Source organism: Camelus dromedarius, chromosome 8 (genome assembly GCF_036321535.1).
Source record: "Camelus dromedarius isolate mCamDro1 chromosome 8, mCamDro1.pat, whole genome shotgun sequence".
Taxonomy (NCBI): Eukaryota; Metazoa; Chordata; class Mammalia; order Artiodactyla; family Camelidae; genus Camelus; species Camelus dromedarius.
The window spans coordinates 56,563,438-56,590,807 of NC_087443.1; the positions used below are offsets into that span (position 1 = coordinate 56,563,438).

The 27,370-nt window shown below is 35.7% G+C and overlaps 1 protein-coding gene across 5 annotated transcripts in view; it reads left to right on the forward strand.

Annotated features, from left to right (window-relative positions):
* Positions 1–27,370, forward strand: part of R3HCC1L (R3H domain and coiled-coil containing 1 like) — an 80,039-nt gene that overhangs the window by 49,654 nt on the left and 3,015 nt on the right. For 4 of the 5 annotated variants that reach the window (XM_064488318.1, XM_010974403.3, XM_031461556.2 and 1 more), the window contains 5 exons: positions 4,763–6,576; positions 15,982–16,157; positions 20,624–20,694; positions 21,543–21,638; positions 22,134–22,274. In XM_064488318.1, coding sequence (XP_064344388.1) covers positions 4,777–6,576; positions 15,982–16,157; positions 20,624–20,694; positions 21,543–21,638; positions 22,134–22,274 — 2,284 coding nt within the window. In that variant the 5' untranslated portion in view covers positions 4,763–4,776. Of the gene's footprint in view, positions 1–4,762; positions 6,577–15,981; positions 16,158–19,139; positions 19,203–20,623; positions 20,695–21,542; positions 21,639–22,133; positions 22,275–27,370 lie in introns of those variants that run through there. The other variant, XM_064488319.1, reaches the window with a different exon arrangement.

Sequence of the window (27,370 nt, forward strand, 5' to 3'; positions counted from 1 at the left end):
TAACTACACAGCAGAGAAATTAGATAATACCTTGACCTGATGATCAAAGTTAAGATCACCATGGAAGGACAGATAAAAATCATGTGCCCTGAGAAGGACACATGACCACCTATGTACTGTTCTTACTGAAAATTTATCACCTCAGTCCAATCATGAGGAAACATCAGATTAACTCTTAAGTGAGGAATGTTCTGTTAAAAAATGGGTGGGAGGGAGAGTTAGTCTTTCAAAATGTCATTGTTATAAAAGACAATGAAAGGCTGTGGAAACGTTCTAGAATATAGGAGGCTAAAGAGTCATGATAAAACAAATGTATGACCTGTTTCTAAACTAGATCCAGTATTGGAGAGGGAAATGTGTTGTGAAGTACATTACTGGGTCAGCTGACAAATCTGGAATACTTATGTTAGATTTGATAAAAGTGTCAATGTTAAATTTACTGACATTGGTAACTGTTATAATTATGTAAGAGAATATGCCTATTTCCTGGATGTATGCTGTAAAGTATTTAGGGATTAAGGGCCGTGATGTCTGTAATTTGCCCTCAAGAGGTTCAGAAAAAGAATTGTGTGTGTGGAGAGAAAGAGAGGAGAGAGGGAACACACACATGATTGCAAAGGATACAGCAAATGGGGTGAAATGTTAACATAGTAGTTAAATGTAGGTCAAGGATTGTAAATTACTTTTAAATTTGAAATTATTTCCAAATAAAAAGTTAGGACAAAATGTATGGTTTGTTTATGATATTAAAGAGCTAACAAAGTGATAAAGCTTAGAGAATTTGTTTTTAGAAGAATGAGTAGTTACCATATCCGTTCAGCAGTTCCTCTATATCTGATGTCTCACGTGAACCTTTGGTAAATACTGGATTGGATTAATTCATGGTTGAATTATCCAGTGAGTACCTTAAGTGCCAGTATGCTGAATTGTTGATTGAACAAGGATCCATATGTTTTAGATACCAAATGTAGACAAACAGCATTGACACTGTTATGAAAATCTAAAAGCTTGATTTGTTTTGTGCTGTTCATTCACTCATGAAGATAGGTCAGAGAGATACTTCAAGGAAGTTATTAATATTTTCACTCAAATTTGAATTTGAAATTGTAGAAGCAGTTGGACAGGTGCTCATTTATGATCACAGTGTTAGTATAGAAAAAAATGATTTGGCCTAAAATATTTTAAGGGAGTATATTTGCAGTTAACTGCCCACTGTTGTAAAGGAAATTGAATTTTTATCCCCATTAGAAAAATGTAATTTTGAATAGAATTGCATTCTGATGGCCATTCCAGGATAAATTAGCTGCAAAATATACCCCAAATAACTGAATCTCTCTTCTACTTAAAATTGGACTGATTAAAGCACTTAGAACATTGTGAAAAAGTTAAAACTGTATTGAAAGAGAAAGAAAATATCAAGTGCTATTAGTAACTCCTGGGAGGGAAATTTTTAATCCAAGATACATTTTAAAAATTGCCTATGATAGGCATCCTTTTTCCAGTGTTAAAGGCCTTTCGTGCCTATAGTTGCAAAAGAAATTCATTAGAACACAAGGCTTTAAATTAAATTATCATTGTCTTGAAAGTCCACAGGATAGGGATGCTCCTCTTTTGTGTGTCCCTATGAGTTATGAAAGAACTGTCACAGTGGGTTGTAGTGTATTGGAGCATTTCCTACTAGTGTAAGAGCTGACTTAAGAGTTTAGGAATTTTGCAAACTGATTATTAAACATATCCATTACTAAAAATTAAATTATATAGCTCATTATTAAATAAATGATACTTATAAAAATAAATATTTTAAATTCATCACTTCCTAATTATTTTACTACATTTTACTATGATCTGTGCTCTTGAAGTTATTTATGTATAGTGTCCTTTATGGTTAAAACACTGTATCACTAGTATACTACTGTGTATCTTTTCTCAATCCTGTTCAGTGATAACTCACTGGTAGCTTGAAATTAACCACGGTAGGAATATTTACATCACAGAGATCAGCAAATGCCATAAATCAGGGTTTGATTTGTTGCTTACTGATTGTTAAGACTTAAAGTGATGGAGAAACACTAATGCAGACTTTAAAAAGTGCCATGTCTTTCGCTATTACATTGTGAAAAGCTAAAAAATATTTGAGGATATAGGATATATTCTTTCATTCAAAAATGATTATCCACTTGAGCAAAGAAGTTACTCACATTGGTGACATCATTGATGTAAATAAAAATACTAACCAGTACTACAAACTACACTTGGGAAGCTGGTTGCTAAACATTTACCAGCACAGTGCTGGTCATGACATAATTGAATTCACTGTTTTGATAGGAAATATATGGTAATATAAATTTATTTTACTGTTATTCAGCTTTTGAAATCACATCATGATAACATGTGGATATTAACTAAGGAAAAAAGAAAGGTTGAGTTTTAAAAATCATTGTAGCACAAAATAATTTTAAATTTGAACCCTTTGATATATGTCTATTGTGGATGACAAACAGAATCAGAATTAGAGTTTGAAGAACACTTAAAATTAATACAGACCAATCTACATTACAAATGGAAGTCATTTCTCCAGTGTATCAGTCCGTCATCTAGACTGTATTTAAATTATTCTAGAGACAGAGCTCATTTACCTGATAAGAACATTGGAGAACTCTAGAAGTAGAGTTGTTTTTTATATTGAGCTAAACTTTGTTTTCCTTTAGTTTCTACCAGTTGGTTCTGGTAACTGACTTCTGGAGAGATACAGAAGTAACCCACCCTGTAGAGCAACCAGCCCTTCAGGTATAAAGGTATCTGGGATGTTTCCATTTAGACCTTTTTGGGCAAGTTCCTTTAGTTCCTTTAACCATACCTTGTGTGGTATATTTTGTAGACTCTGTAATCTAAGATTGTGTTGCCTTTGTTAACATCCACATCATCAGCTTTTGGCTTTTATTGACTTTGTAGATGAAATAAAAGCCTTTAGATCTTTTTTTTTGGAGTGTGTGCAGATTATATGTTTTCATCTATGTTGTTTGTCTTTTTTAACCCAAAGCGGATCTTTGTATTTATTCATTCTTGATCTTCATATTGCTTTCAGCACAGCATTCCAGATTATAGAAATGAATTACATTGTAATTTCATCATTTTTGGTATTTAATCCTTTCAATTTTGTGTCAGATGCAGATTTGATAAATGCTCAATGTTTATTGTTTACATCCAAATTATTGTTTAAAATGTTGAATTTTAAAGGGCTGTGGGGACACAGTTCTCCTTTAAATAACCCTCTCTAAATTCACTTCTACCCAATATCATTACTTTTGGTAAGTCCACCTACCAGTTCTTAGTAGCCATATTTTACCATCTTAGAGTGCATCATGATGTATTGTGTCAGATGCTAACTGAGATCAAGATACACTATGTCTGTGACTCCCCCTCCAATGAAATATGCTTTACTAAAGTTCTATCTTTGAAAAGTAGGCATTTTTAAAGGATCCTGGCATGGCTAAATGTGAAGTCATATTCTTCCACAAATAGAAAGATAGAAAGAAAATCCATGAAGAATGGTATGCTCGATAATAATTAAGGCTTCCAAAGAGAAAAGGGACAAGTGCATCACTGGGGACACTTGATGATCAGGGCTATGGTATATACCTGGGCTGAAAAGAAAAATAGCCTATGCCATGAAAGTGGAGCTTCTTCACTGAGGAAGTATTCTGGTCAGCTGAAATTTTAGAGATCTGGAGAGTAGAATGAACAGAATTTGTTAGCCTTTCCCTCTTATTATCTTTTTCATTTGAAAGGTGTGTGGTGTAATATTAACAGTGGATGCGTCTGAGCATATATGGGTGTTTCTTTGCTATGTGTAGGACCTCCTTATTCTCTTTGCCCTGGGCAAACTAGTATCTACTTCACAGTATTATTCCGAAGATTTAAAGAATAACTCAGTGTGAAATTGTCTAGTACATTTCCCCGTATTTTGTAGACAGTAGATAAGGTTTTTTATCTTTGTTAGCTTTTTTCCCCTTTTTAAATTCCATTGACCAGCCATCGTAGAGCTTGTCAGAAAGTTACCAGCAAGTTGTCTCATCCTATTCCTTGGCTTCCACCTTCCTCTATCCTAACCTACCCAGACTAATTTTATTGCTACCAGAAGGAAGACAAATTTATAGTAGGTCACTTGATTAAATAGTGTTTGTAGAATGATGACTTTCTCTTTCCCACTACCTATTTCTTTCCTAAAAAATCGTAGTTCACAAGTAATGTCTTCTAGAAAGCAGTCCCTGACTAGTTGTCTCATTTTCTAGCCTACATTCAAGTTACTTCCATTCATACGTTACTTTAAAAAATCTTATTTATGTATATATATTTATGTTGAACAAATGTACTTCTGGAGGTCCTCCTTGAATATATTCTTCAATATAAAATCTGAGCTCCTGTGTTTTATGAGTACCTGATCGCTTGCAGTCACTTTTCTAATAATTGGTTTTATTTTAGTTGAAGAAAAGGCTAGTTGTTAAAAAAGTAGAGAGGACTTGGGAGGTAGAGGAAAGTAGCTATATGGATAAAATTCATGGGCTCTTGAGTTATTTTGGAATTTACTTTCCTTAGCTCCTTACCTAATTGCATTAATTATTTTATGGCAGGCTTTACTTTCTTTTAACTTGAGGGTTTTTATAGATGGATTAGTAGGCCCTCTACCTAGTCTTTAAAAAATCTCTTGGTTCAATACACTGTAATTAGTATTTGGTAATTGAATCACTCTCTTTTCTTGCAGATTGAGGTGGTGCCATGCAGCAAGAAGCAGAGAGATGCAGAGCTCGAGTCAGAAGACCTGACATGGCGCTTTATGTACCCAAAGCTCGAAGGGGTGTAGTACTGCTCAAATCAGGTGATGAGGGAAAAAGCTGTGGTCCACATAAGTCCGTGGTGAAAGAACAAAAAGAATCTGTCTCCCAAAAGGAGATCTTTAGAGACAAACCTGGTGCTCAAAGACTAAGTATTAATCCTGATAAAAAGGAGCACAATCGTAGGGAAGGAAAGAAATCTTCAACAAAATTGAAAAAAGACACATGCCTTCAAGAAAGAAATAAAGATGGAGTTTGCCCATCTAAGAGAACCACAGAATCCAAAGGAGTATTATCCCAAGGACATCAGCAAAGAGTTCCAAATCCTGGGATTATACCCAGTGTACCTTTACAAAGACATTTTAAACCAAAGAAGGTAGAGTGTTTGGAGATTGAAACCACAGACGTGACCGGACATGAGGGGTTGCTTTTATCTCAGTCTTGTTCAGAAATCAGCAAGGCTCAGGTTCTAAACAAACCATTCCAAAACATGGAATTCTGTGATTTCAGTAGGCATGAACTAAGTGGGGAAACATCTGAAGACAGAGATTTGGAAAGCAGAATTGGAACTGATGCTAAGGTTGTGGAGATACTATCCCAGTTTCCTGGAGTTTTTAGTACTGTGTTGAAACCTCAGAGTATGACTGCACCAGTAAAACTAAGCTCTGATTCTGGAATTGCACATGGCATCCAAACATCAGGTGGTATATTGAAGCTCAGCAATGGAGGCATCCCCACTGATTCTGTTCCTGGAAGTTCAGATGGTATCACTGATCAAACTTGTATAGACTTTGAAGCTGAGAATGTTGCTGATAGAGGCAACAATTCAGATTTCATCTTGGGTCAGAAAGGTATAGATTCCATTCCTGAGACTCTGGGTCACATTTCTCATCAGATGACTATAGTCAGCAAATCAGGGAGCGCAGATGGCAGTTTTGATCCAACAGTGATTAGAGAGTATGAGGAGAATGACAGCACTGCTGATGAGTTATTTGTGAAGCATGAACCTTCTGATACAGCTGTCCTTGCTCATGAAACATATTCAGATGATGGGTCTAAGAGTGTAGATGACATTACCAGTAAGGTATGTATGATGGACATTACACATACCATATCTGATCAAGTAACTGTAGGCAGCCCTTGTGTAGTTGCAGTTAGAGTAGCTGATGAGGCCTGTAGCGACACAAGTGTTTTTTCAAACTATTTAGAAATGAGTGCAGATACAGCCCCTCTTCATGTAGTTAAAAGTGAAAATGACACTGAAGATTCTAGCAACCTGACTGCTTGCTCAGATATTTATGCTGAGAGTATTTCATCTGGTTTCACAGAGTCAACAGGAAAGTCGATAGAGAGCTTGTCAGATTGTGCTTCCTCCTTACCTTTAAAGAAGATTGCTGGTAGTTATTGTAACACTTTTTTGGACTCTGAACAAAGTATGTTAAATGGGACAAAAGTACTCTCAGACGGTGCCTTGGGCAGTGATCTAGATAGTACTGGTGATATATTGGAGGCATTGCGTGAACTAAAAACTGCTGAAGAGTTCAAAACAGAAGAGGAAGATGACTCAGAGAATATAGAATTTGGTGTATCCTTTCCTGATATAGAATCAGTATCTATGGAAACATCCCTGGAACCAAAAACAGTTGAAACTTCTCACGAAGAGGGAAGTACCACTACTGAGGAGAGCTGGGAGTCTATGTTTAATGATGATGGTGACTGCCTGGATCCACGTCTTCTACAGGAGGTATGTTTACTAGGAATTGCTTGATGCTTAGATAATTTATAGATTCATAGAACCTGGGGTTTTGGGGAGTAATTTTGATAGACATTTACGTATATTCACTCATACTATATTCAAGGTAAGAGATTGCAACAAACTAATAGGATTATAGATTGAGAAAAGACTATCTGATAGATCTTTAAAAAATAAAACATAGCATTGATCTATATCTATAACAGCCAAATCCTGAGAGAGCTTAGTGAATTTAATAGATTTTGGCTATCTATAGAGAAAATACAGAGGGAAACTTCTTCCAAAGGGCTTTTCTGTGTTGACAAGATGTATTTTATACCAGCCTACTTGAGGGAAGGAAAATAAATTATTATTATTCATATTTATCTTATTTTTCCAGCAGATGTTGGAATGTTATATATTATAGAGGGAAGGAAATAAGGGGGGAAGGTAGAATAAAGGAAGGTATGATTATTTAAGGAGTATATGCTGAGTTGAAGAATAAATTATTGTTAAGTACAGAAGTATGCTGGCCAGTTAGAGTTCATAAATACAAAGTGTTGGGTTTGAAGGCATCTTAGAACTTAGTTTACTTTTTAGATTTTCTTAATTTAGACATTCTCTCTCTATCCAGCATTTAAATTCCATACCATAAATAAGAATCGTTGGTTTTAAATAGTAGAATCATTCCCCCTTTTATTCTTTATAATAAGTGAATTCATATAATCTTTGCCTAAAAGGGGAAAAAATGATTTCCTGTAAAATCTCCAGTTTTGTAAATGAGGAAATTGAAAGTTAATAGTTATATCTTTAGGAAAGGTACAACCAGAATTTCAGTCTACTTTTGTCTCAATCCAATGTTTATGTTCTTTCTACCAGACCACTTCCTCACTTATGAAGTAGTTTTGTTTGAGTGATTCTAAAGAGCCTTTAAATGATGAGTCTTGTTTCTGAGAATTGAACCGGAAGTACAGAAAAATGATCACAAGCATGTATAGAAGAGACACGTGAGACCGAAGAGGGCAGACCATTTGGACAGAACTGACTTTCCAGTGCCAAGCAATTAATTCCTCCTTACTCTTAGGAGGTGTTTGCACACACGTTTGTACCACAGTTAGTACTTCTTATGATCAAATCAGGAAATAATAGGTCTTAAACATTCCTTAGAAAGAAATACAGAGCAAGAAAGTATCTCCAAATTAACATCCACAAACCCCTTGAGATTGCAAAATTTTATACATATATGCAATTTTTAATAACTTTCATCAGATTCTCAAAGGTGATGATTTCCGAAGTATGGTCCCTGGGCCAGCAGCATGAGCATCACCTGGGAACTTGCTGGAAATACAAACTCTTTAGCCCAGCAGTCTGTATGTTTACAAGTTTTTCAAGTGGTTCTGATGCACATAAAGTGAGAACCACTGTTCAAAGGCAATACACAAACTTAAATGTGTATCAGAATGTGAGTATGGTAACTAGAGATGGCTGTCAGTCTATAGTTGGGGAGAAAAACACCATTCAGCAGAGGTTTTAGACCCAAATAAGTTAAGACATACTAATAATATGGGAGGTTAGGTGAATATAGAGAAGTTATTAAGAATCCAAGCATTGGGAGAAGGCCTTAGTCTAAGGAAGAAAACGGTGTTTGCAGGAGTTGGCAGAGGGACTGCCTGCGGGGGTCGGAGAGCACAGGTGTGTTCATGAGAGAACGAACTGCTTCCTACGAAAGAAGGGCATGGGATACAGAGCCTTTTATACAGGATAGAACTCAATAAATATTTATTGAATGGATGTAGGCAGTAGGGCAGGGTTGCTCTCTGCCTTTTTAGGGTAGCCTCCAGGGGCTTTCAGAACATCATTGCTGCTGGAACTTGGATTCTGTGTGGTAGCTTATGGGCTATGGCTTCTATATTCAGGGAAGGGAGGTTCAGGTGTGCAACTCTGTTTTTCAGATCTTAACATTGTTTAGAATAGGTGCAAAAGAATTTAGGCAACTAAGTCTTTTGAGGAGCATAGTAATATAGCCAAAGAGGACAGTAGCATGACCTAAAGCTGGGAACGGCAGGAAAACGGAGTAGGTAGTGTTTTAAGCTGAAGACAGCCAGTGCCTGGATGTTGTGTTTCATTATCTTTGGAGGTGCTTGGTAAGGTGTGGGGTCTATGTTGAGGCATGAGGACGGATGAGAGCAAGAAAGAAGGAGTTGAACTGAGAGTGAAGGTAGTGAATCCAACTCCAAAGTATGGTCTCCTGTGCTTTGGGTTTTTGAAAATGTAATAATGATAGTATTATTAAAAGATGTCATAAATCCAATAACATTAATAGCTCTTTGGTGACTATTACTCCTAATTTATTATTTATATTGTTTCAAACGTATTTTATTAAAGGCTCAACCAGAGTGTCTGCCTACCTTGAAAACTTTCCAACCAAAGATTTTTGGCTCTTTTCCCAGCTGGGCTGTTTCTTTGTTGACAATGCCTAGCCATGGAGGTATGCCTAATACTTCTGATAGGCAGGGAGGCATGCTGTAGAGGAAGGTGTGGTAGCCACTGGCATGTGAAGCAGTTTCCTGCAACATTTGAACATCTGAAACTGCTGGAGAGAGGAGTAGAGAACATAGGTAGGTCATTGTTGAGCTCCCAGAACTGCAACTCTTGATGAGTTTCCAAAGATCACACAATCTCCTAAAGCTGTGGTATGGGGTCCCCAAAGATTGAAGTTGATAATTGATAAAGAAAAGGATGTTGACGTGACTTCTTTTAACCCTGTGAGATCTTGGTATAAGAACAGGAATTACTGTTGTCTAGATAAAACTTCTCTTGCTGCCTCCTGTACTGATCAGCAAATCTATTGGTACAAGAGTTAGGAAGATACCAGCAACATAATACTGATGTTGATAGGCCCTTGCATCTGGTCCCTTCACTGGCCATTTCTGGCCTTGATTAGTGTTTTTGGATAGGGGTAAATATTTAGGTAGGAGTTTCTTTCTGTTCTAGAAGGTACTAACAATGTAGAACTATGGAAAAGAGAAAAAGGAATGCCGTTCATTCCCAGATCATCTTCCTTCTGTGTGTTCCTATTCACATTTGTACAATGTTATCTCTCCACCTAGTCTTTCTAGTTGTGCTGGGAAAAGGAGGAAATCCAGATATGTCTCCCTGCTTTCTCAGTCTTCCTCTTGACTATAATTTTAATATACTACACTGTTTGCACTGTTTAGTGGATGGGTTTAGCATCTTCCCAAAAATGCCAGCATCAGTCTGCCATATTAACCTTTCTGTACTGTCTGAATAGGAGCCACCTCCATGTTGGTTCAGGAAATTCGCTGTACCATTCATTACTAGGAAACTCAAGCTCTCAAATTTGTTGTCTGGCACTGGGGTCAGTAGGGGATCATCTGACCAATTGGTGGGGCACTGTACATGCCTCGTTATTATAGCTTTCTTTTTGTCTTATTTTCTTTTGTCCTTTTCCTTTTCTGCTTTCTTGTTCAGTTTCACACTTTCTACTCTTACTATGCCTTAATCCAAAGCTGTGGCCATGGATTTTTCTCACTGATGATAATCAGAGATATTGAGATGTTGTTGATACCTGTCTTAGAGAAGTCTTTAGATGGCACCTTGAATACCATTCTACACATTTCGTGTTATACATTTTATGAAGTCAAAAGTTGCATTCCTGGCCTTGGTTTCTTCATAAGGTCAGTGGAGCCATAGCCTAGATACATTAGATAATTTTACTTGCAGGTAGGGAACACCACTGAAGACATTATCTACTTGTACACTTAATGTATAAAATGTTAGAATTTAAAAGTCGGAATTTATCCTTCTACTGGTTTAAAGGACTTATGCCCAAAGCAGAATAGAAGAGGGTTGAAAGTTATAGAACATGCTGTATGTTATATACACTATAGTTTTATAATCTTTTTAGGGAACTCTTTTTGGATATATTTGAACTTAGATCATGAGAAATTTGAAAAGACTTGAAATACTTAAAAAAAAAAAGTGTTATTTCCCTATTTGCCAAAAATGGGAAGTTAAATGGGTAAAACATCTTTTTGTTGTTTATAGCTTAAGCCTGTTCTCCAAATCTTTTAATTTATCAAGGTTTATAGTTAATAATAAATTTTTGAATTTGTTTTCTTCAATAGAAGGTGAGTTAAGCAGTTACGTAGTGGAAGAGAAAAAAGAAACAAAGGGCTTGAATAACCTAACCTACATAATTGAGAATTGACTACATGGGTTAATTCTTTAAATAAGTATGTAAATAGACATGGTGACATTTGAAGCAACTGCAGTAACATCATACCACCAACTACTGGGCCAGTCTCTGTTGTCCACGTCCCTGTAACCTCCTGATGCCCCCAATACTTTAATTTGTTATAGCCACAACTATAGTCTAAAGTGGTTCATTATATTTAATTGTGTTACCTACAGAATTGTTCTTATTCCTACCTTCCAGGATCAGAGCCAAGATTATAACATAGCCCTTGAACAATAAGGACTAGAAACTAGAACTTTAACCTGTCTAAGAGTTAGAACTGTACACATCTTTTTTAAAAAGTGGAATGTTAGCATTGGAAAGGACCTGTAACATCATATAGTCTAGCCCTCTTGCTTTATAGGTAAGGTAATTAAGGCCCAGAAAGGATATTACTGACCTAGCTAAGGTTAGTGTTAGAGTTGTCACCAGAATCCAAGTCTCCTGGTTTCTGACCCTGGGCTCTTTCCATGACAGTAAGCCTTTGCCTCTACCTAAATGTCTTAGCCAGTCAACAGACTGTATAGCTATTCTGGCCCAGCTCTGATATTGGTGATGTGAGGTATAAAAAGAGAAGGATAATAATTAAGGAGTTCATAGTCTTCTGGAGCCAATGAGACTTACACTCAGAAATGAATAGAAAAAAAAATAAAGAAATATTTTATTTCATTGAATTGAAAATGCCACTGATTGTGAAATATATCATTACGTATCACTAAGAAAGAAATTAAGGGAGAGAGTGTAGCTCAATTGGTAAAGTGCATGCTTAGCATGCATGAGGTACTGTGTTCAATCCCTAGTACCTCCTCCAAAAATAAATAAACCTGATTACCTCCCCCACCCCTCAGCCAAAATAAAAAATAAATAATATGATGATAAATAAACAAAAAAAAGAAATTAAACATTCACACAATGCTTACCCTTTGGAATTTTTATTTTACACATATTGAATGAGTTCTTTTAGACTTAATTAGACATAAATTTTTATCACACATCATTTCTTACATAAAGAAAATGTAGGTGAAATAAATTGGTTAAGGTTTCCTAAAACTTCATGTTTATAGTCCAACTCTTTCTAATGATTTCTTGACTCAGTCGTTGATGACTTTCTATCTTGTTGTCATCAAGAACTTTGATGATACAGCATTTCTTAAGAATACATAAAAGAAGCAAAAATCATTGTTGCTGGATTCTTAAACCATCTTTGCACATATGTAGAGAGCTATTCTTATACCCAGATTTTCTTCCACACTACTGACCACCCTTTCTGTAGATTTAGATACTGGTGCTTTTGGTGCTTAGGCATGTGCAGGCAAGCAGTGACAATATGCATGGTTATAAGATGCATACTGATATTGGAGATGTTAACATGTGAAAATGTTCATCTTAGAATTGATGAAATATGGTATATATCCAACTGCCAAGTGTTATGATACAGTAGTATAGGGAAAGGAGAAACCATCAAAATAGAGTCAACAGGGAAAGCTTCAAGAGGAGATAAAGATTGAAGCTGGGTCTTAGAAGAAAGATCAGGAGCAGACAAGGCATCCCAGGCTGTGAGAGCAGCTTGTAAAAAATTATGAAATGTTCCCAGATTTAGGTCCTGAATTTGTCCTTATGAGAAGTTTAGATGATCTATTTTGAAATTTTGTTGTTGTTGTTTTCCTTTTATAATGTATTAAATTGGATTTTCTGCATGATTTATATATCCAGAGCAATTAAAGCTTATTGGGAAAGAAAAAGTGTCATTTTCCCCTCAAATTTCAGAATGCCATCCAGAATCATTTAAAAATTACATGTTACATAAATCAAATTCTTACTGAAGAGTTCTCTGTGTAGAATCAGTCCTGATAAGCATGCATTTGGACAAAGTAATTAACTTGAGGCATGTGCATTTTATTAATTCCACAAGTGTTTTTTGAATGCCTAGTTTATGCAAGCTAATGCGTGCAGCGGGGGGATTCAGGGATAAAGATGACATGTCCCTTGTAATTGCATTATAGAATCAGAATGTTGATGAAGAAACTGAAACTCCAGCCTCTTTCCAGTCTTACTCCCTGTATTAGTTTGCTAAGGCTTCCAGAGCACAGTACCACAGAAATTTGTTTTCTCAATTCTGGAGGCTAGAAGTCCAAGATCAAGGTGTCAGCAAGGGTCGGTTTCTTCTGAGGCATCTCTCCTTGGTTTGTAGATGGCCATCTTCTCCCTGTGTCTTCACATGGTCTTCCCTCTGTGTCTGTGTCCAGATTTCCTCTTATAAAAAGACATCACTCAGATGTCTACCCTATTTTAACTTAATTACTTCTTTAAAGACTTTATCTCTGAACAGTCATGTTCTAAGGTACTGGGGTTTATGGCTTTAACTCATGAATTTTGGGAGGATACAATTAAGCCCGTAGCACTCTCTGAAGTCCTCACATTGTTCAGTGTTCCCACACTGTACTGTTCAGTACACTCCTTGTGTGCCTTCGCAAACTTCTGCCTATGGTACTTTTTTTGTGTCTGTATAATTTCTTTACTTGAGACATGAAGAAGAGCAGTGAAGTAAGAGTTTACTCACGGGTAACACCTTCCTCATATGAGTTTATTACTTACTAAAATTCTTTGTTCAAATTCTTTTTCTTATGTGCGTTAAACATACATTAAATGTTTATTGGATGGGTGGTTAGGTAGTCAGGTTAAGGTTTGAGAAAGAGCCAGGTCTAACTGTAATATAAGGTGTTATGTAGCGAGTACTATAAAAGTAGTGCAGATGAGGTAAATGCTGTGAAAGTATAGAGGCGGAGTCAGATTATACCTGTGACCAAAAATAATGTGACCAAAAACAGTAGGCAGGAAGAAGCAAGATGTGTTTAGGATTAGTATTACTCTTTGGTTGGAATATAGTGTATTTTAACAGATGACATGACATAAAGCTATAAAGGTAGTATATATATTAGTATAATGTTACTGCTGTAATAAGTTACTACAAACTGGTGTCTTAAAACAACATAAATTTATTATCTTACAGTTCTGGAGGTCAGAAGTAAAAAATGGGTCCAGGGCTATGTTCCTTTCTGGGGACTCTGAGGAAGAATCTGTTTTCTTGCCTTTTTCAGCTTCTTTTAGAGGCTGCCCATATTCCTTGCCTCCTCTCCCACTTCTTCTGCCTTCAAAGCCAGCAATGACCAGTCGGGTCTTTCTCATGTTTTATCACTCTGACACACTGACTCTTCTGCTTCTGAAACAATTCTGCTTTTAAGGACCCTTATAGATATATATATTGGACACACCTAGATAATCCAGGATAATCTTTTTAAAGTCATCTGATTAGCAACTTTAATTCCACCTGCTACCTTAATTCTCCTTTGCCATGTATTATATTCCTTGGTTGAGAGAATTAGGACATGGACATCTTTGAGAGGCTGTCATTCTGCCTACTGTAGGTAGGGTATAGGAGCTTTAAATACAGCCATTGAAGATTTTGAAAAAGAAGAGCAAAGTAGGAAGACTCAAACTTCCTGATATGAAAACTTATTTTAAAACTACATTAATCAATGCAGTATAGCATTGGCGTAAGGATGGACTTGCAGGTGGTTGCAGACTCCCCTCCTCCCTGGGCCTCTGAATTATTCTAAACAGATACACCAGTACACTCTATGATTTTAACAATTTTTTAGATGTTTTAGCTGGTATCTTTTTGCCTGCTTGTGTGGTGGCCACTTCTTCCCCTGATCTACCAGAAGCAAAACAGTTTATGTGTTCTGTTTCTCTCAGGAGGCACCTGTCATCCTGTGGATTTCAGTTTCCTTGCATACTCAGTCTTGCATGCTCAGCTATCTGGTAAACTCAAGAAACATAATTTTATAGATCAGTCGGTCTTTTCTCATTGTTATGATATGAGAAATATTCTCTTCTTTTTTTCTATATCCTAAGCAGAGTGGAAATAATGTGGTGCTTGGCCTGTAATAGATTCGGCACCCAGTTAAAATTCGTTTTAAGTGGGTTGAATTTATTGAATAGTTAGGAACCAGTAGTGTGCTAAGTACTTACTGCATCACCTCATTTAATTCACACACCTATCTGTAAGATGTAGGTACTATTATTGTTATTCCCATTTTTTAAAAGATGTAGAACTGAAGCTTAGTGGAGAAAAGGAACTAGAGGCACAACAATAAATATATTTTTGTTGATTTTACCTAAATCACCTTCCTCCTTCCCTCCCTACCAAATAAAATTCTTAAATTTTCCGCTTCTCCAAGGAAGGGAGATACATCCTTGGGATTGCAAGTTCTCATTTCCTCATTGATGGGAAAAAGAGGCACAGGATATAAGAGAGAAGCTTGAAGGGCTCTGGTTGGGCTTGTGATTAAAAGAGAGAAGACACTTTTGAGTCTGAAGGCTTTAGGTGGTCATCACAAGCTTCTAGGTTTTATAACAGGTGAATGACCAAATGACTGTCATGCCTTTGTTGCCATTTTCCATTTTTCCCTTTTATTCTCTTACCTCTAATGTGAAATAGTTAATAGCTTTCAGTTTTTTTTTTCACCAAATAGTAGAATTTTAAGTACTTTTCATTGTTATTAATTTATTTATTAACCTGCTATGTGAGAATTCCTTTAGGTAGCTCTCATGCTAGGGAACTTAAGTATAATTACTTGTGCCACTTACATTTGTCTTAACAAATTTCTTTATAAGCTACAGTCAACAAAAGGTAAACCAACAAAGTGTTTTTTAATTTAAAAAAAATTTATTTGATTTTTGTTCACTTTCAGAGAAGAAACTGTGAGTCTGATCAGTAAGCTCAAATAAAACAAATGCTATTAATTCATCTCTTCAGCTGTTTTCTGAAATGCATTTTCTAAGATGTACCATTTGTAACTCACCACAGTAATCATTCTATGTTTTCTCACACACTGGTTGATAGATGCAAGTTAAGTTTCATGCATTGCCTGTCTTTGCTGGAATTTCAACACCTTTTCAAGTATTCCACAGGTATAATATAAACTGGGTGATAGACCCCTGATCGTTATTGTATTCATGAGCAGTATTAATAGACAATGCTAAAGGTTAAGGAATAGGAACATGGAGACAAAGAGGAGGACTGTTTATATAGGGGAGGATATTTTATACTGCTCTGGCTTGATGTAACAGTCATATGTATGTTTCCTCCTCCCTAGTTATCAGGGAGTATGAAGAATAGAGAAAGCATCCAGGAACCTAGATTTGATTATTACAACCATGAAGTTCCTGATACTGACCTCAGTGATTGTGAATTCCCACATGTCATTGAAATTTATGACTTCCCCCAAGAATTTCGTACTGAAGACCTGCTACGGGTTTTCTGCAATTATCAGTAAGTATTTGCAAACTATTGGAGATGTTAGGGAAGGTGGGATGAAGTTTTCTTAAAACGTTGTCTGAAAAATCATCTCTTGTTTTCCTATTCCCTGTCATGTTGACATCATGTTTGTTTACTGTCTTTTCTAAGCCCATTAGAAATCTCCTGTATCAAACAACTTTTCTTCTAAGTTCCTTAAAAATGCCAAATAGTCTTTCTAGACCCCATTTTAGCATTTAATAAGAATATCATCAGTAATGACTTATTCGTGGCGCATTTAGTCCATTTATATTTATTGTAATTATCGATATATCTGGATGTATGCCTGCCATCTTTTTTTGTGTGTTTACTTGTTCCATTTTTTTCTCTTCTTTCTTGCCTTCTTTTGGATTGATGAGGTATTTTTTCTCATTCCATATTTTTGGGAAATGATACAGTTTCTATTATTCGATGGTTACTTTAGAAATTACAAAATGCACGCTTAACTTATCAGTAGCTAAAGTTAATATTTTTACAGTCTTTACAATCTTAAGGATTTTTATTTCCATTCCCCAGTTCCATTCCAGTGTCTCCCAGACCCTCAACTAATATATGCGATTGTGATTTTAGTGTTTTCTTTTTTCTTTTTAAACTCCATTTGATGTTATTATTGTTTTATATATTCAGCATTCAGATTTATCCACTTTCTGTATTCTTCATTTATACCTCCTTGCATCTCATATCTTTCATCTGAAATCTTTTTGCATGGAACATATTCTTTAGTATTTAATTTAGTAACAATCTGCTGATAACACACTTAATTGGGTTTTGTTGGTGTTGTTTCTTAATGGCTTTATTTCAGCTTCATTCTTGAAAGACATTTTTGCTGAGTATAGAATTCTAGGTTGGCAGTTATTTTTCTCTCAGAAACTTGAAGATTTTATTCTGCTTTCTCCTTTCTTTATATAGAATGAGAATAAGCCAGTTGAAAGCCTACTGTTGCTTCTGAATGTAATCTGTCTTTTCTCTTTGGATGCTCTTAAGCTTCTCTGTCTTTGATATTGTGCATTTTCAGTATGATGTGGCTTTGTTGTTTCTTTTCTCTTTTTTTTTTATTCTTGAGATTATTTGGGATTCCTAAATCAGTGAATAAGTATTTTTCATTGGTTTTGGAGAACACTGGACATTACTTCAAATATTAGCTCAGTACCAGTCTCTCTTTCACATTCTCTAAGATGTCAGTTAAATATGTATTAGACCTTCTCACCTAATCCTCATATTGCCTTTCAGATTTTTCATTTCTTTGTCTCTGTTACATTCTGAGTAATTTCTTTAGTTCTATGTCCAAGTTCACTATTTTTTCTCTCAACTGTGTTTAATTTGTTGTTAAATCTGTTCATTGAATTTTTAAATTCCATTTTTTGTGTCTCATTTTTCGAAGTTCTCTATTTTTCAAATCTGCATGGCCATTTTTTAGTGTGCTTTTTTTTCTCCAAGTATTTTCAAGATTTTAAGTCTCTTTAAGTAGATTAAATACAGACCTTCTGTAGTCTGTTTGGTAATTACTTTACCTGAAGTCGTTTTAATTCTGTTTCTGTACAGATTCTCACTCATAGTGCCTTACTTTTTTTTTTGAAGTTTAGTTTTTTTGTGTGTGTGGTTTTTTGTTTATTTGTTTGTTTGTTTTTAACTGTAAAAAAAAAAGCTGACCATTTCTTTGGAATTTTAATTATGGGAATTGAGGCTTACAATAAAAGAGGATTTCTCCTGAGAGGATATATTTTCTTCTGCCAAGCACCAAGGGCCCTAATAAGTCCAAAAGGCACTGTAAGGTAAATATATTGATTTGGGGTTATTCTGACTACCGAGATAGAAATATTCAAGTGGAGAATGATTAAAAAATGAATGTTCTCTGTCTTAACCAACTTATTTTAACAATACATATAAATGTCCATTTACTTGCCAGGCTTTGATGTGATGCTAAGGCCTTTTTTTTTTTTAAGTTACTAGTCTACTGATTGAAGAGTTCTTATATGTCACCTTGATAACACCTATGACTTGCAGCAAGATCTTTTATGTACCTTTAGAATCGTCTGAGTGTAAATTCCTTATAGGTTAACTTGTTTTCTCTCTTTTTTAAAACTCTTTTTCACACTTACATTTCTTTCTTTTATTTTATTTAATTAAATTATGTAGTGAAAATATAAACTAAAACTGATATAAGTGGGTTTGAGAATAATTGCACTACCTCTTGTTATGTATGAATATAGTTTATATGTATATTGGGACGATAAAAGAGTCAGAAGTATATGACTGTATCTTTAGCTTATAAGAAAAAATAAGCTTTGAGAATAAAGAAATAATCTAGAAAGAAAGTTAAGAAAAAGAGTTTTAGGGTCTGGAAGAAAATAATACCAAGAAGGGATTATACTTCAATGCTCCAGTCCTGATATTAACAATGAACCAGGTCTGTTGTCTGATATTACAGATTTAAATCTAAAATTCAATTCATGTTTATCTTGAATTAGGTTTAGCTCCCAAATTTTTCTTATGGGTCAGATAGTAAATATTTTAGTCAACTCTGCCATCATTGCACAAAAGCAGCTATAGACAATACATAAACAGATGAGCATGGCTATATTCATTGAAACTTTATGTACAAAAATAAGCACTCTATTTTTCTGTAAAGTTCTAGAACAGATAAAACTAGTTAGCAGCCAGGTATTTTATTTTGTTGTGTGGTGGGTATACACTTAGAGTTATGTTAAGTTATCAGGGCCTGTTCCAGATAAAATGCATAACAGATTTTAAAAAGCAGCTAACGAGATTAAACCCCAAATTAGAACTACCTTGGATTGTCACTAATAATGATTATTTTTAAAACCAAGGGTCAGTTTTGTTGATGTCTGGAATTTACTGAAGGTTAACTAATTTTTAAGAATTATTAACTTCCCTTTATTTTGTTTCTTCCTAATCTTACCTGCAAGACCATTTTTCTATCTCTGAAAACATTTTCAAGAGAGGAGAAACATTTTAAAGGATTATGAAATTCCAAAGTCTAAAAGGCCCTCCAGAGCCCATGTAAGATTTTTTCTATCTTTTATCAACTATCTTATAATATAGACTTCTACAGTTGAACTTTTTCAGTCTCCAACCCCTGTGGTTACTTTATGCCATGATCAAACTTACCCTTACATTCAGGAAATTCTCTTACTAACCTTCAATGCCTCTTTATTCCTTTTTCCCTCAAAGGAAATTTTTTCTTGACTAGTTCTTAAAGAGAGAAATATTTTAGTGGTTGTCTGTTTTCTTTATGGTGCTTTATGAAAAAAGAGAACAGGTCATGGTGCAAACGCCTATAGTAACTAACACCTGTGAGTCAAATACCAGAGTCAACTTCTTCATCAATATTAATCATCTTCCTGATGAATGCTGCTATTAATAATAAAAAATAGTGGCCCCATTCATTTATTAAATGTCCACTAAGTGCTCAACACCATGCTCTTTGCCTTGTCATGGATGATCTCATTTCTATTTTCACAAGTCTGTTAGGAAGGAACTATGCCCATTTCTACAGATGAGCAGACCTAGCTTAAAGAGGGGTTAAAAATCTACCCATAGTCGCAAAGTGGCAGAACCTGAGTCCATTTATATCTGACCCACAAACCCCATCCTCTTTCCACAGAACTATACTGAGTCCATGAGCGGTTTTAAACTCCTAGCTGAAAAAATAATAACTGTCATGCTATCATCCTGATAGCCCTTATGCTCTCTATATAGCTCTGCTCTAAAATAAAGGGTTGTTTTTTTTTAAATACTTAATTTTTTTTATTCCTTCTAATCTGATCTGATATTTCTCTCATCTTAATTTCCTTTATTCTGAATTTTTCTGACTTGGCCATAATTCTTGCCCATATTCTCTTGTTTACTTCTCTTCTACAACTGGAAAGAGTAAGTCAGCCTTTCTGATTATAGTTGTCCTTTGTCTTCCTTTTATTATTATTGTTATTGTTGATGTTGTTGTTGTTGTTATTATTATTATTACTGCTTTGAATGAGTTGTCTCTCTCTCCCTCTCCACATGTCTCTATCCTTGAGCATTAAGTAGGTGACCTTCCTTGTCTACCTCCTCCTCTAATATTCTTCTGTCCTCCTTTGCTTCCTCTTTCCACATCTTCTTGTTCCATTCCCCCAAGAAAATCTCCTGTAAATAGTGTGATAAATATTTACTTCCCCAGGGAAAATGTGAAGATTAATTAGTTGATGCATATAAAATGGCTAGGAACGTAAAATACTCCCAGGTAGTTCTTTATGATGGTATTATTGCTTTTAAAATTCAGTGGCTTCTTCTGTCCTCCAAGTCATTTTGTGTGTCATTATCCCCATTCCACCTGTGCACTCATTGAGTATTCCTAGCTCATCATGAAATGCTTTATGAGACTCTATTTGAAACAGACTTCATAAAAGTAAATTTTACTTAATAAAATTGTCTTCTTTTTGCAGAAAGAAAGGATTTGATATTAAATGGGTGGATGATACACATGCCCTAGGAGTATTCTCCAGTCCAATTACAGGTATTCACCTAGTGGATTCATTGTTCTTATTGTCCATTTTTTCCTGCTACTTATCTTTATTTCCCTTTTATTCCAGTCACCTGGCATTCAGCCAATATAGATAATTGGAAGTTACATGTTTTTGAGGCATGTCACTTTGGTACCCACATACTCCCCCTCTCCCTTTTTACCCTAATCCAGTGGTATTTGGAGAGATAGCTCCTTCCAAGGTTAATTGCCTCATAATTGTCAGTTATGATTGTGCATAAACAGATTATAGATAGAGACTTAAGAGACCAGTGTGACTAAATCTTAAAATATTTGTGATTCCACTCCCCCTCTACCCAGACAAATGAATTTGAAGTGAGAATTGTAACACTTTCTGAATACATGATTTGACCTTTTCACTTATATCATTGGCCTCATGACAGATCTGATGCAGAGGCATTCAGAGAAATTAGAGATGTTGATTCTTGTCTGAATCACCTAAAATAGGGGTCTGCAAACTTATTCTGTAAAGGGCCAGATAGTAAATATTTTAGGGTATAAGGTTTCTGTCACATTTTAACTCTGCTGTTGTGGCAACATAATATATAAATGAACGAGCTTGGCTCTGCTTCAGTAAAATTTACAAAAACAGGTGGTTGACTGGGTTTGGTCACAAAGCCATAGTTTGCTGATCCCTGATCTAAAATAATCACTGCCAAGTTGTTCCTTACGGATTTTCTAGAGCTTACCATTTCTTTTGCTTACCATGAAAAATAAAGCATAACATCTAGGAAATACTTCCTAAGAACTAGCCTTAAGTTTTTTTTTTGCATCACTCTTCTACATGTCTTCTACTTCTTTATATTTATTCTTCTTTACAGCTCGTGATGCTCTGGGTAGTAAACATACCATGGTGAAGATCCGGCCCTTGTCACAGGCCACAAGAGCAGCCAAGGCCAAAGCTAGAGCTTATGCTGGTAAGCCTGTAGTCTCAGGAGCTTTTTCTTGTTGATAGTGGTGTTTTTTTCCAGCTCTTGTATAGCATCCAGAGTTCTAAAGAAATACCACTTTTTAGTGTTAAAGGAAAAAAATTTTTAAGGAAGAAAAGAAAAGAGAAAAGGGCTATGTTGGAAAAATTGCATCTGAGCAGCCACTTGGATAGAGTGGGAGATACTAACTGCAAGCAATGCAGCAGCCATTTTCTGATGACATCCTTATCTAGTCTACCTCTGTGTTTAGCTGTTTGATAGAGTCCCTGTAAGAAATTGTGTTAATACAGATAATGAAGGCAGGGTTGTTTGTGCTTTGCCATGTTAATTTCCTCTGATCTTCATCTATCAGGCTTGTGTTCATTTCTGCTGATGCAGCCCTTGTTAGTCTATTTTGTATGTTAATTACGGAGTTAAATCACTTGGAGCTAGAGTGCTTTCTCTTCCTTACTCCCTCCTACTCCCTCCCTTTCTCCCATTCAGAGTTCCTCCAGCCAGCAAAGGAGCGTCCTGAGACTTCAGCAGCCCTAGCCAGAAGGTTAGTCATCAGTGCCCTTGGGGTTCGAAGTAAGCAGAGCAAAATGGAACGGGAAGCAGAGCTCAAGAAACTGCAAGAAGCCCGAGGTAAGTTGAAGTGGTGGCATTCTTCTCTAGGGTCTTAAGAGATCACTATAAGGCATGTATTTAAAAAAAAAAATGAAGCCCATTCCATTTTGTTATTTCCATTTCCTAGAAGCTTTCCAAGTGTATTGAAATTGTTTTCATGCCTTATATTTAGGAAGTAGGCATTTCAGGATTTGTCTGCCTGTTTCACACACAAGGCATCCTAATCCGTGCTCCTGCTGTTGTTTTCCAAGAGACAGGTTCTGTCTTTGTGGCTCATCTATGGCTTTTTCTATAGTTCTTGCTCTGACTCTCAGAAAAATTTTCCTGTGAAGGCATAATAGTCTCCCAGGTGGAAAACATTATTTGCTGTGGTTTTACTGGGCCATGATGGCCATGATATTATCAAATGGTTTAGATCTTAGGTAGAAGACAGATTAAGGAAAAGCCAGCAAGTGACATTGATGATAATAACTGTAGGAGGGATTTTTTTCTCTAAAGACAGTCCTAAGTGGTTCCATTAGAGCACATCTAGATTAACCTAATCTTCTGATTATTTTCCAGTACTCAAGAGTTCTTAGAAAATCTTTTATCCAGGGTTTTTCTTTCCCTGTAGTTTGGAGTTGAGGTTAAATGCCTCTCTTCCCTTTATAGATTGAGTAGTATGTAAAGACCTGGGACTCCGGTTTTGCGCTTAAGTACTTTTTATCAACCTTCAGGCTTTAGACAGTCTCATTGCCTTAGCCCATGATCTGTGGAATCTCTGAAGGCAATTTATTCTGAAAATTCCACTTACCGAAAAGTAACTTCATTTTTCCATTAAACGAATTGAAGTTTCAAACACCTTGTTTATTGCTGGTCTAACAAGGCCATTAATACTTCCTGTCCACTTTGCTTTGGTGATAGCTGGCAGCTTACGGACTCTCAGCTGCATTGGCCAGATAACCAGTGACAGAGTGTGTCAATGGCAGGTGCTAGAGTTTCAGAGTTGAACCCAGCTAATTCTTGAAACCTTAATGATTGTAATGAGGTAGTTTTGATTTTTCCTAAGCATTGTTGACTCAAAGGCCTTTTATAGACTGTAGAAACAGGGGAGGATTCCTCTGATTTTTAAAGATGGCTCTAACAGCACTAAAGTAGACTAAAGGAAAATGTACAATGTCCTTAACCCTGTATTAATTGGTTATCTCTGAGGAAAATGATTTCTCTGTAATAACTGCAGTTATCTCAAAAGATCAGTAGAAGGTAGTAACAGTGGTATCTATAAAAGGAGATGTGGTTCTTTTTGCAGTGCAGCATGCAGCTCCACTTGAAGTACTTGTTTTAAATGCCCAGGTATACAAAGGACATTTCAGTGATACAATTAAAAATGAGACTGTTGGCTAAGTGGGTACCCTGTTACTTTTTAAAAGAAGGCCTGTATGTTGTGAATGGGGACCCATTATAAGTTCCTCCTAGCCATTGGTGCTGAGGCTGTACAGATTATAGAGAACTCTTCCTTCTTTATGCTTCAGAGTTCTCCCATTCTTCTTATCTGAGAAAATGTGTATGGAAAATTCCTGATATATCTCTTTCTGGTTTTATGCATTGAGCACATACTCTTACAATTGCCTGCATGGATCCTAAGACTTCTCACATAAAGATTTTTTTCTGTGGAAATTGAAAGTACTGTTTAGGTGTTAAACAGACCAGATATTTTTGTTCCAGATCTTCTTCCACTGTAGAGGAAGGGATCAGTACAACATAGGAAATAACATCATAGACTCTGGAATCAGACTGCCTGAGTCTTCATTTAAACTCTGCCATTGACTGGCTATGTCACCTTGGGCAAGTTACCTACTCTCTGGAGGCCTCTGTTTCCTCATCCATAAAATGGAAATCAAGCGAGATAATTCACAAAGATACTTAGTCATCTTTAAAACCCATAGGAATGCTTTCTCTCCAGTTTCTATAGGCCTGTCATAAGTATGTGATAAATGTTAGCTGCTGCTATTTTTAGTAATAGCAGCAATATTATTATATGGTGAGTCCAGCACAGATTCCAGTGCATATTTTTATTTGATTCTCTATCAACTACATTTGGCATTCACTGAGTACCTGCCGTGTGCAAAGCACTGTGCTCCCTAATTAGGAGAATTAGAGAAATGGCAAAATTTTGTTCCTCTCCTTAAGACTGGCAATCTAGTCAGGATATCTGCCTTCAGTAAGAAAGAAAATGTGAACCTGATAATTTAAGCAGTTGTTTCTTCCCTCCAATTCTGAAGATTTTATGATTAAAAGCCATGAAAAAGTTTTTGTGATTAAAAGGATTGGAAGGAAATTCCTGGCAATATAACATATTATGATAACTCTGTCATGAGGATGGTGTTATCTTCAGTTTAGAGCTGGCCCAGAAAAGTTAAGTAACTGACTTAAGATCACCCAGGTGGTAAATTGGGAGGAGGCACTTGAATCTAGGCCTCTTTAATTAAAACCCATGCTTCTTCTACAATTCTGTAATCCCTTTTGAAGGACTTTTGGGGTAATATTTTTTTCACAGAAAAAAATACATAAAAATTTATAAGGTCTTCAGAAAATGAAATATGACAAACTTCTTTTTAGTTATCTGTTCCAACAGTTAGAGCTTTCACTATCAGAAAATTCCTACTTAGGTCTAACTGAAGCCTGTATAGTATTTAAAACAGTTTCCTCTTCTCTTTTATTTAATAGAAATAGAGAACATCTGTTCTGACAGCCTTTAACTATAAAGATCAAGGGCAGAGCATTTAGGAAAGAGGGAATCTGGGCTGTAATGAAGTTTTTGTCGTTAACTAGCTGTGTGGCTGTGGGCAAGTCTCTCATACCTCTCTGTGCCCCAGTTTCCAACAAAGTGAGTGCCTGACTTACCTAACCATAGAGAATTTTTTGAGCAACATAAATTAACATGTATAAAAATGTTTAGAAAAGTGCTTTTATATAGAGTGCTATTATTTATGTAACTCTTGGGAAATTAGAATTCATTACAGTAATATAAGCCATTAATGACAAATGTGTACTGATTACTGTTGCTCCCCATTCATTATCCATGACAGACGGTACTATTCAGTCATGACACTCTTTCATGGTGAGTTTTGACTTGACCATTGCCAGCTGATCAGAATTAGCACAGAAATTGAAATCTGTGTGCCAGCCTGATATAGGTAGTTTTATTAATAAAACTATATAATAATCTCCTAGCCTTTCTTTAAGAGTCCTGCTGTCCAGCACAGTGTCTAGTTCATAAAAAGATACTCAAGTGTACATATTCATTGACTGAATATGTGAATGACATTAATTTTTCTTCACAAATCTAATTTTATTCATGATTCTACTCTGAATCCTTTCAAGTCCTCCGTGATTTCCTTTATAAAACACAAGAGTTGAACACTGTATATGGAACCCTTCTGATGGGTGAATTTGGGATTTGTGATTTTGAGGTTTAAATACTTTCTTGCCAAGTTCCACCCTACTTTGGTCTTCTTACCCTTTTATTGAGAAGTCTTTGTCTTAGTCCTTAAAAAGGAAATTCAAAATGTAAAGTTACTCTGGGAGGAATCGAGAAAAAGGAAGTACCCAAATCATTGTAAGCAAGTCATATTGTATATATCTGGAGGATAAGAGCTTCAAGTCTTTGAATGTGAGGAACAGATCTTTTAGTCTAACAGAATACATGACAGATCAGAACTGTACTAACAGTGGGAAATGAAAGCATAGATCATCCTTGAGTACTTTGTATTTGACTTAATCACATGTTTTAAACCAAGGATTTATATTAAATGATAAAACTACATTTTAAAGACCAGACTCAGGAATACATGTAAAATTTCCCTATGTTCTACTTACCAAAAGACTTGATTCCCACCTAAAGTTGGAGATAGACATTATTCTCAGAATAAGCTACCCTCTCATTTTCAAAGCCTGCCATAATTTTATTTCATAACTTCATTCCATTTTACTCTTGGGAGTAGGTGATTAATTGCCTGGTTCTAAAAGGCCATCTTTGGGGTCACAGGCCTGAGAGACAGAGTAAGTAAACAGTCATTTGATCCCCAGTTTGATTAATGAAATTGCTAAGATCTTTAAAGTAAAATCATCTCTATAGGATACTTAGTCAACTGTAATAAAAATGTAATCACAGTTGCTGTCTTCTGAAATCCTTATTAGGAATTCCCTGCCTTCGAGGACAGTGCTGCCCTGATGACTCATAATCCAGGTCTTATGGCATTTTCCTGGCGTCTTTTCTCCCCCAATGAGTATTTACCCATATTTTGGGTGTCACCTGCTTTTTAATAAACTTATGTCCTTGACCTAGATCAGAGATGAAGATGTTAACCCTGGGACTGACTGACCAGTTCACCAATTACTGCTAAGTAAATAGCACGTTATACTTAATATATTGATAACCAACTCTCCATAGTTAATGCTCCCTCAATACTTATGTGATCCAGACTCCATTTTCCCAGTATATTAATGATTATATACATACTTGGTAAACCTGAAATCTAAAACTTGCTAAAATTAAGAGGTTATTTATATTGCCTCTTCTTGATCTACAAGGTCTGTCAATCTATAAAAGAAGGCAATTAGATTAGTTTGACCAGACTTGTACGTCAAGTCTTCATGTTGATTATTACTCTGTAGGCGGCTACAAGTGGACTTTGTGATGATTTTTCTTCGTTATTTTCTTAGGTGTAGAAGTAAATTTTGAAGGTTTTAATTTACATCCCCTTTTCTTTATTTTTTTAAAGATGACACCAAACTGGCCTCTTTCTATCTTCAACACTTTTCATTCCCTTAGTGAGAACTCAACTCATTTAATATAATCATTTCTGCCAATTTATTTATTATACTGAGAAATGAAAGTCTTCAGGGTCAGCTTATGTGAGTGCTTTAGGTTAATCATTTCATATTGATTCTTCTGTTCTTCTTTAGTTCCTTGCCCTTATGGCTGCTGTTGGGCTTTCTCTTTACTTAGTTTACTTTTTTTAATTGGTGGAAGTAAAGTTAATCAGAGCCTTTTTAAAATACAGTCCATCAGTTATTATCTACTTTCTCTTCTCTTTAATGAAGGGACAACATAGTTTATTCTTTATCTTTCT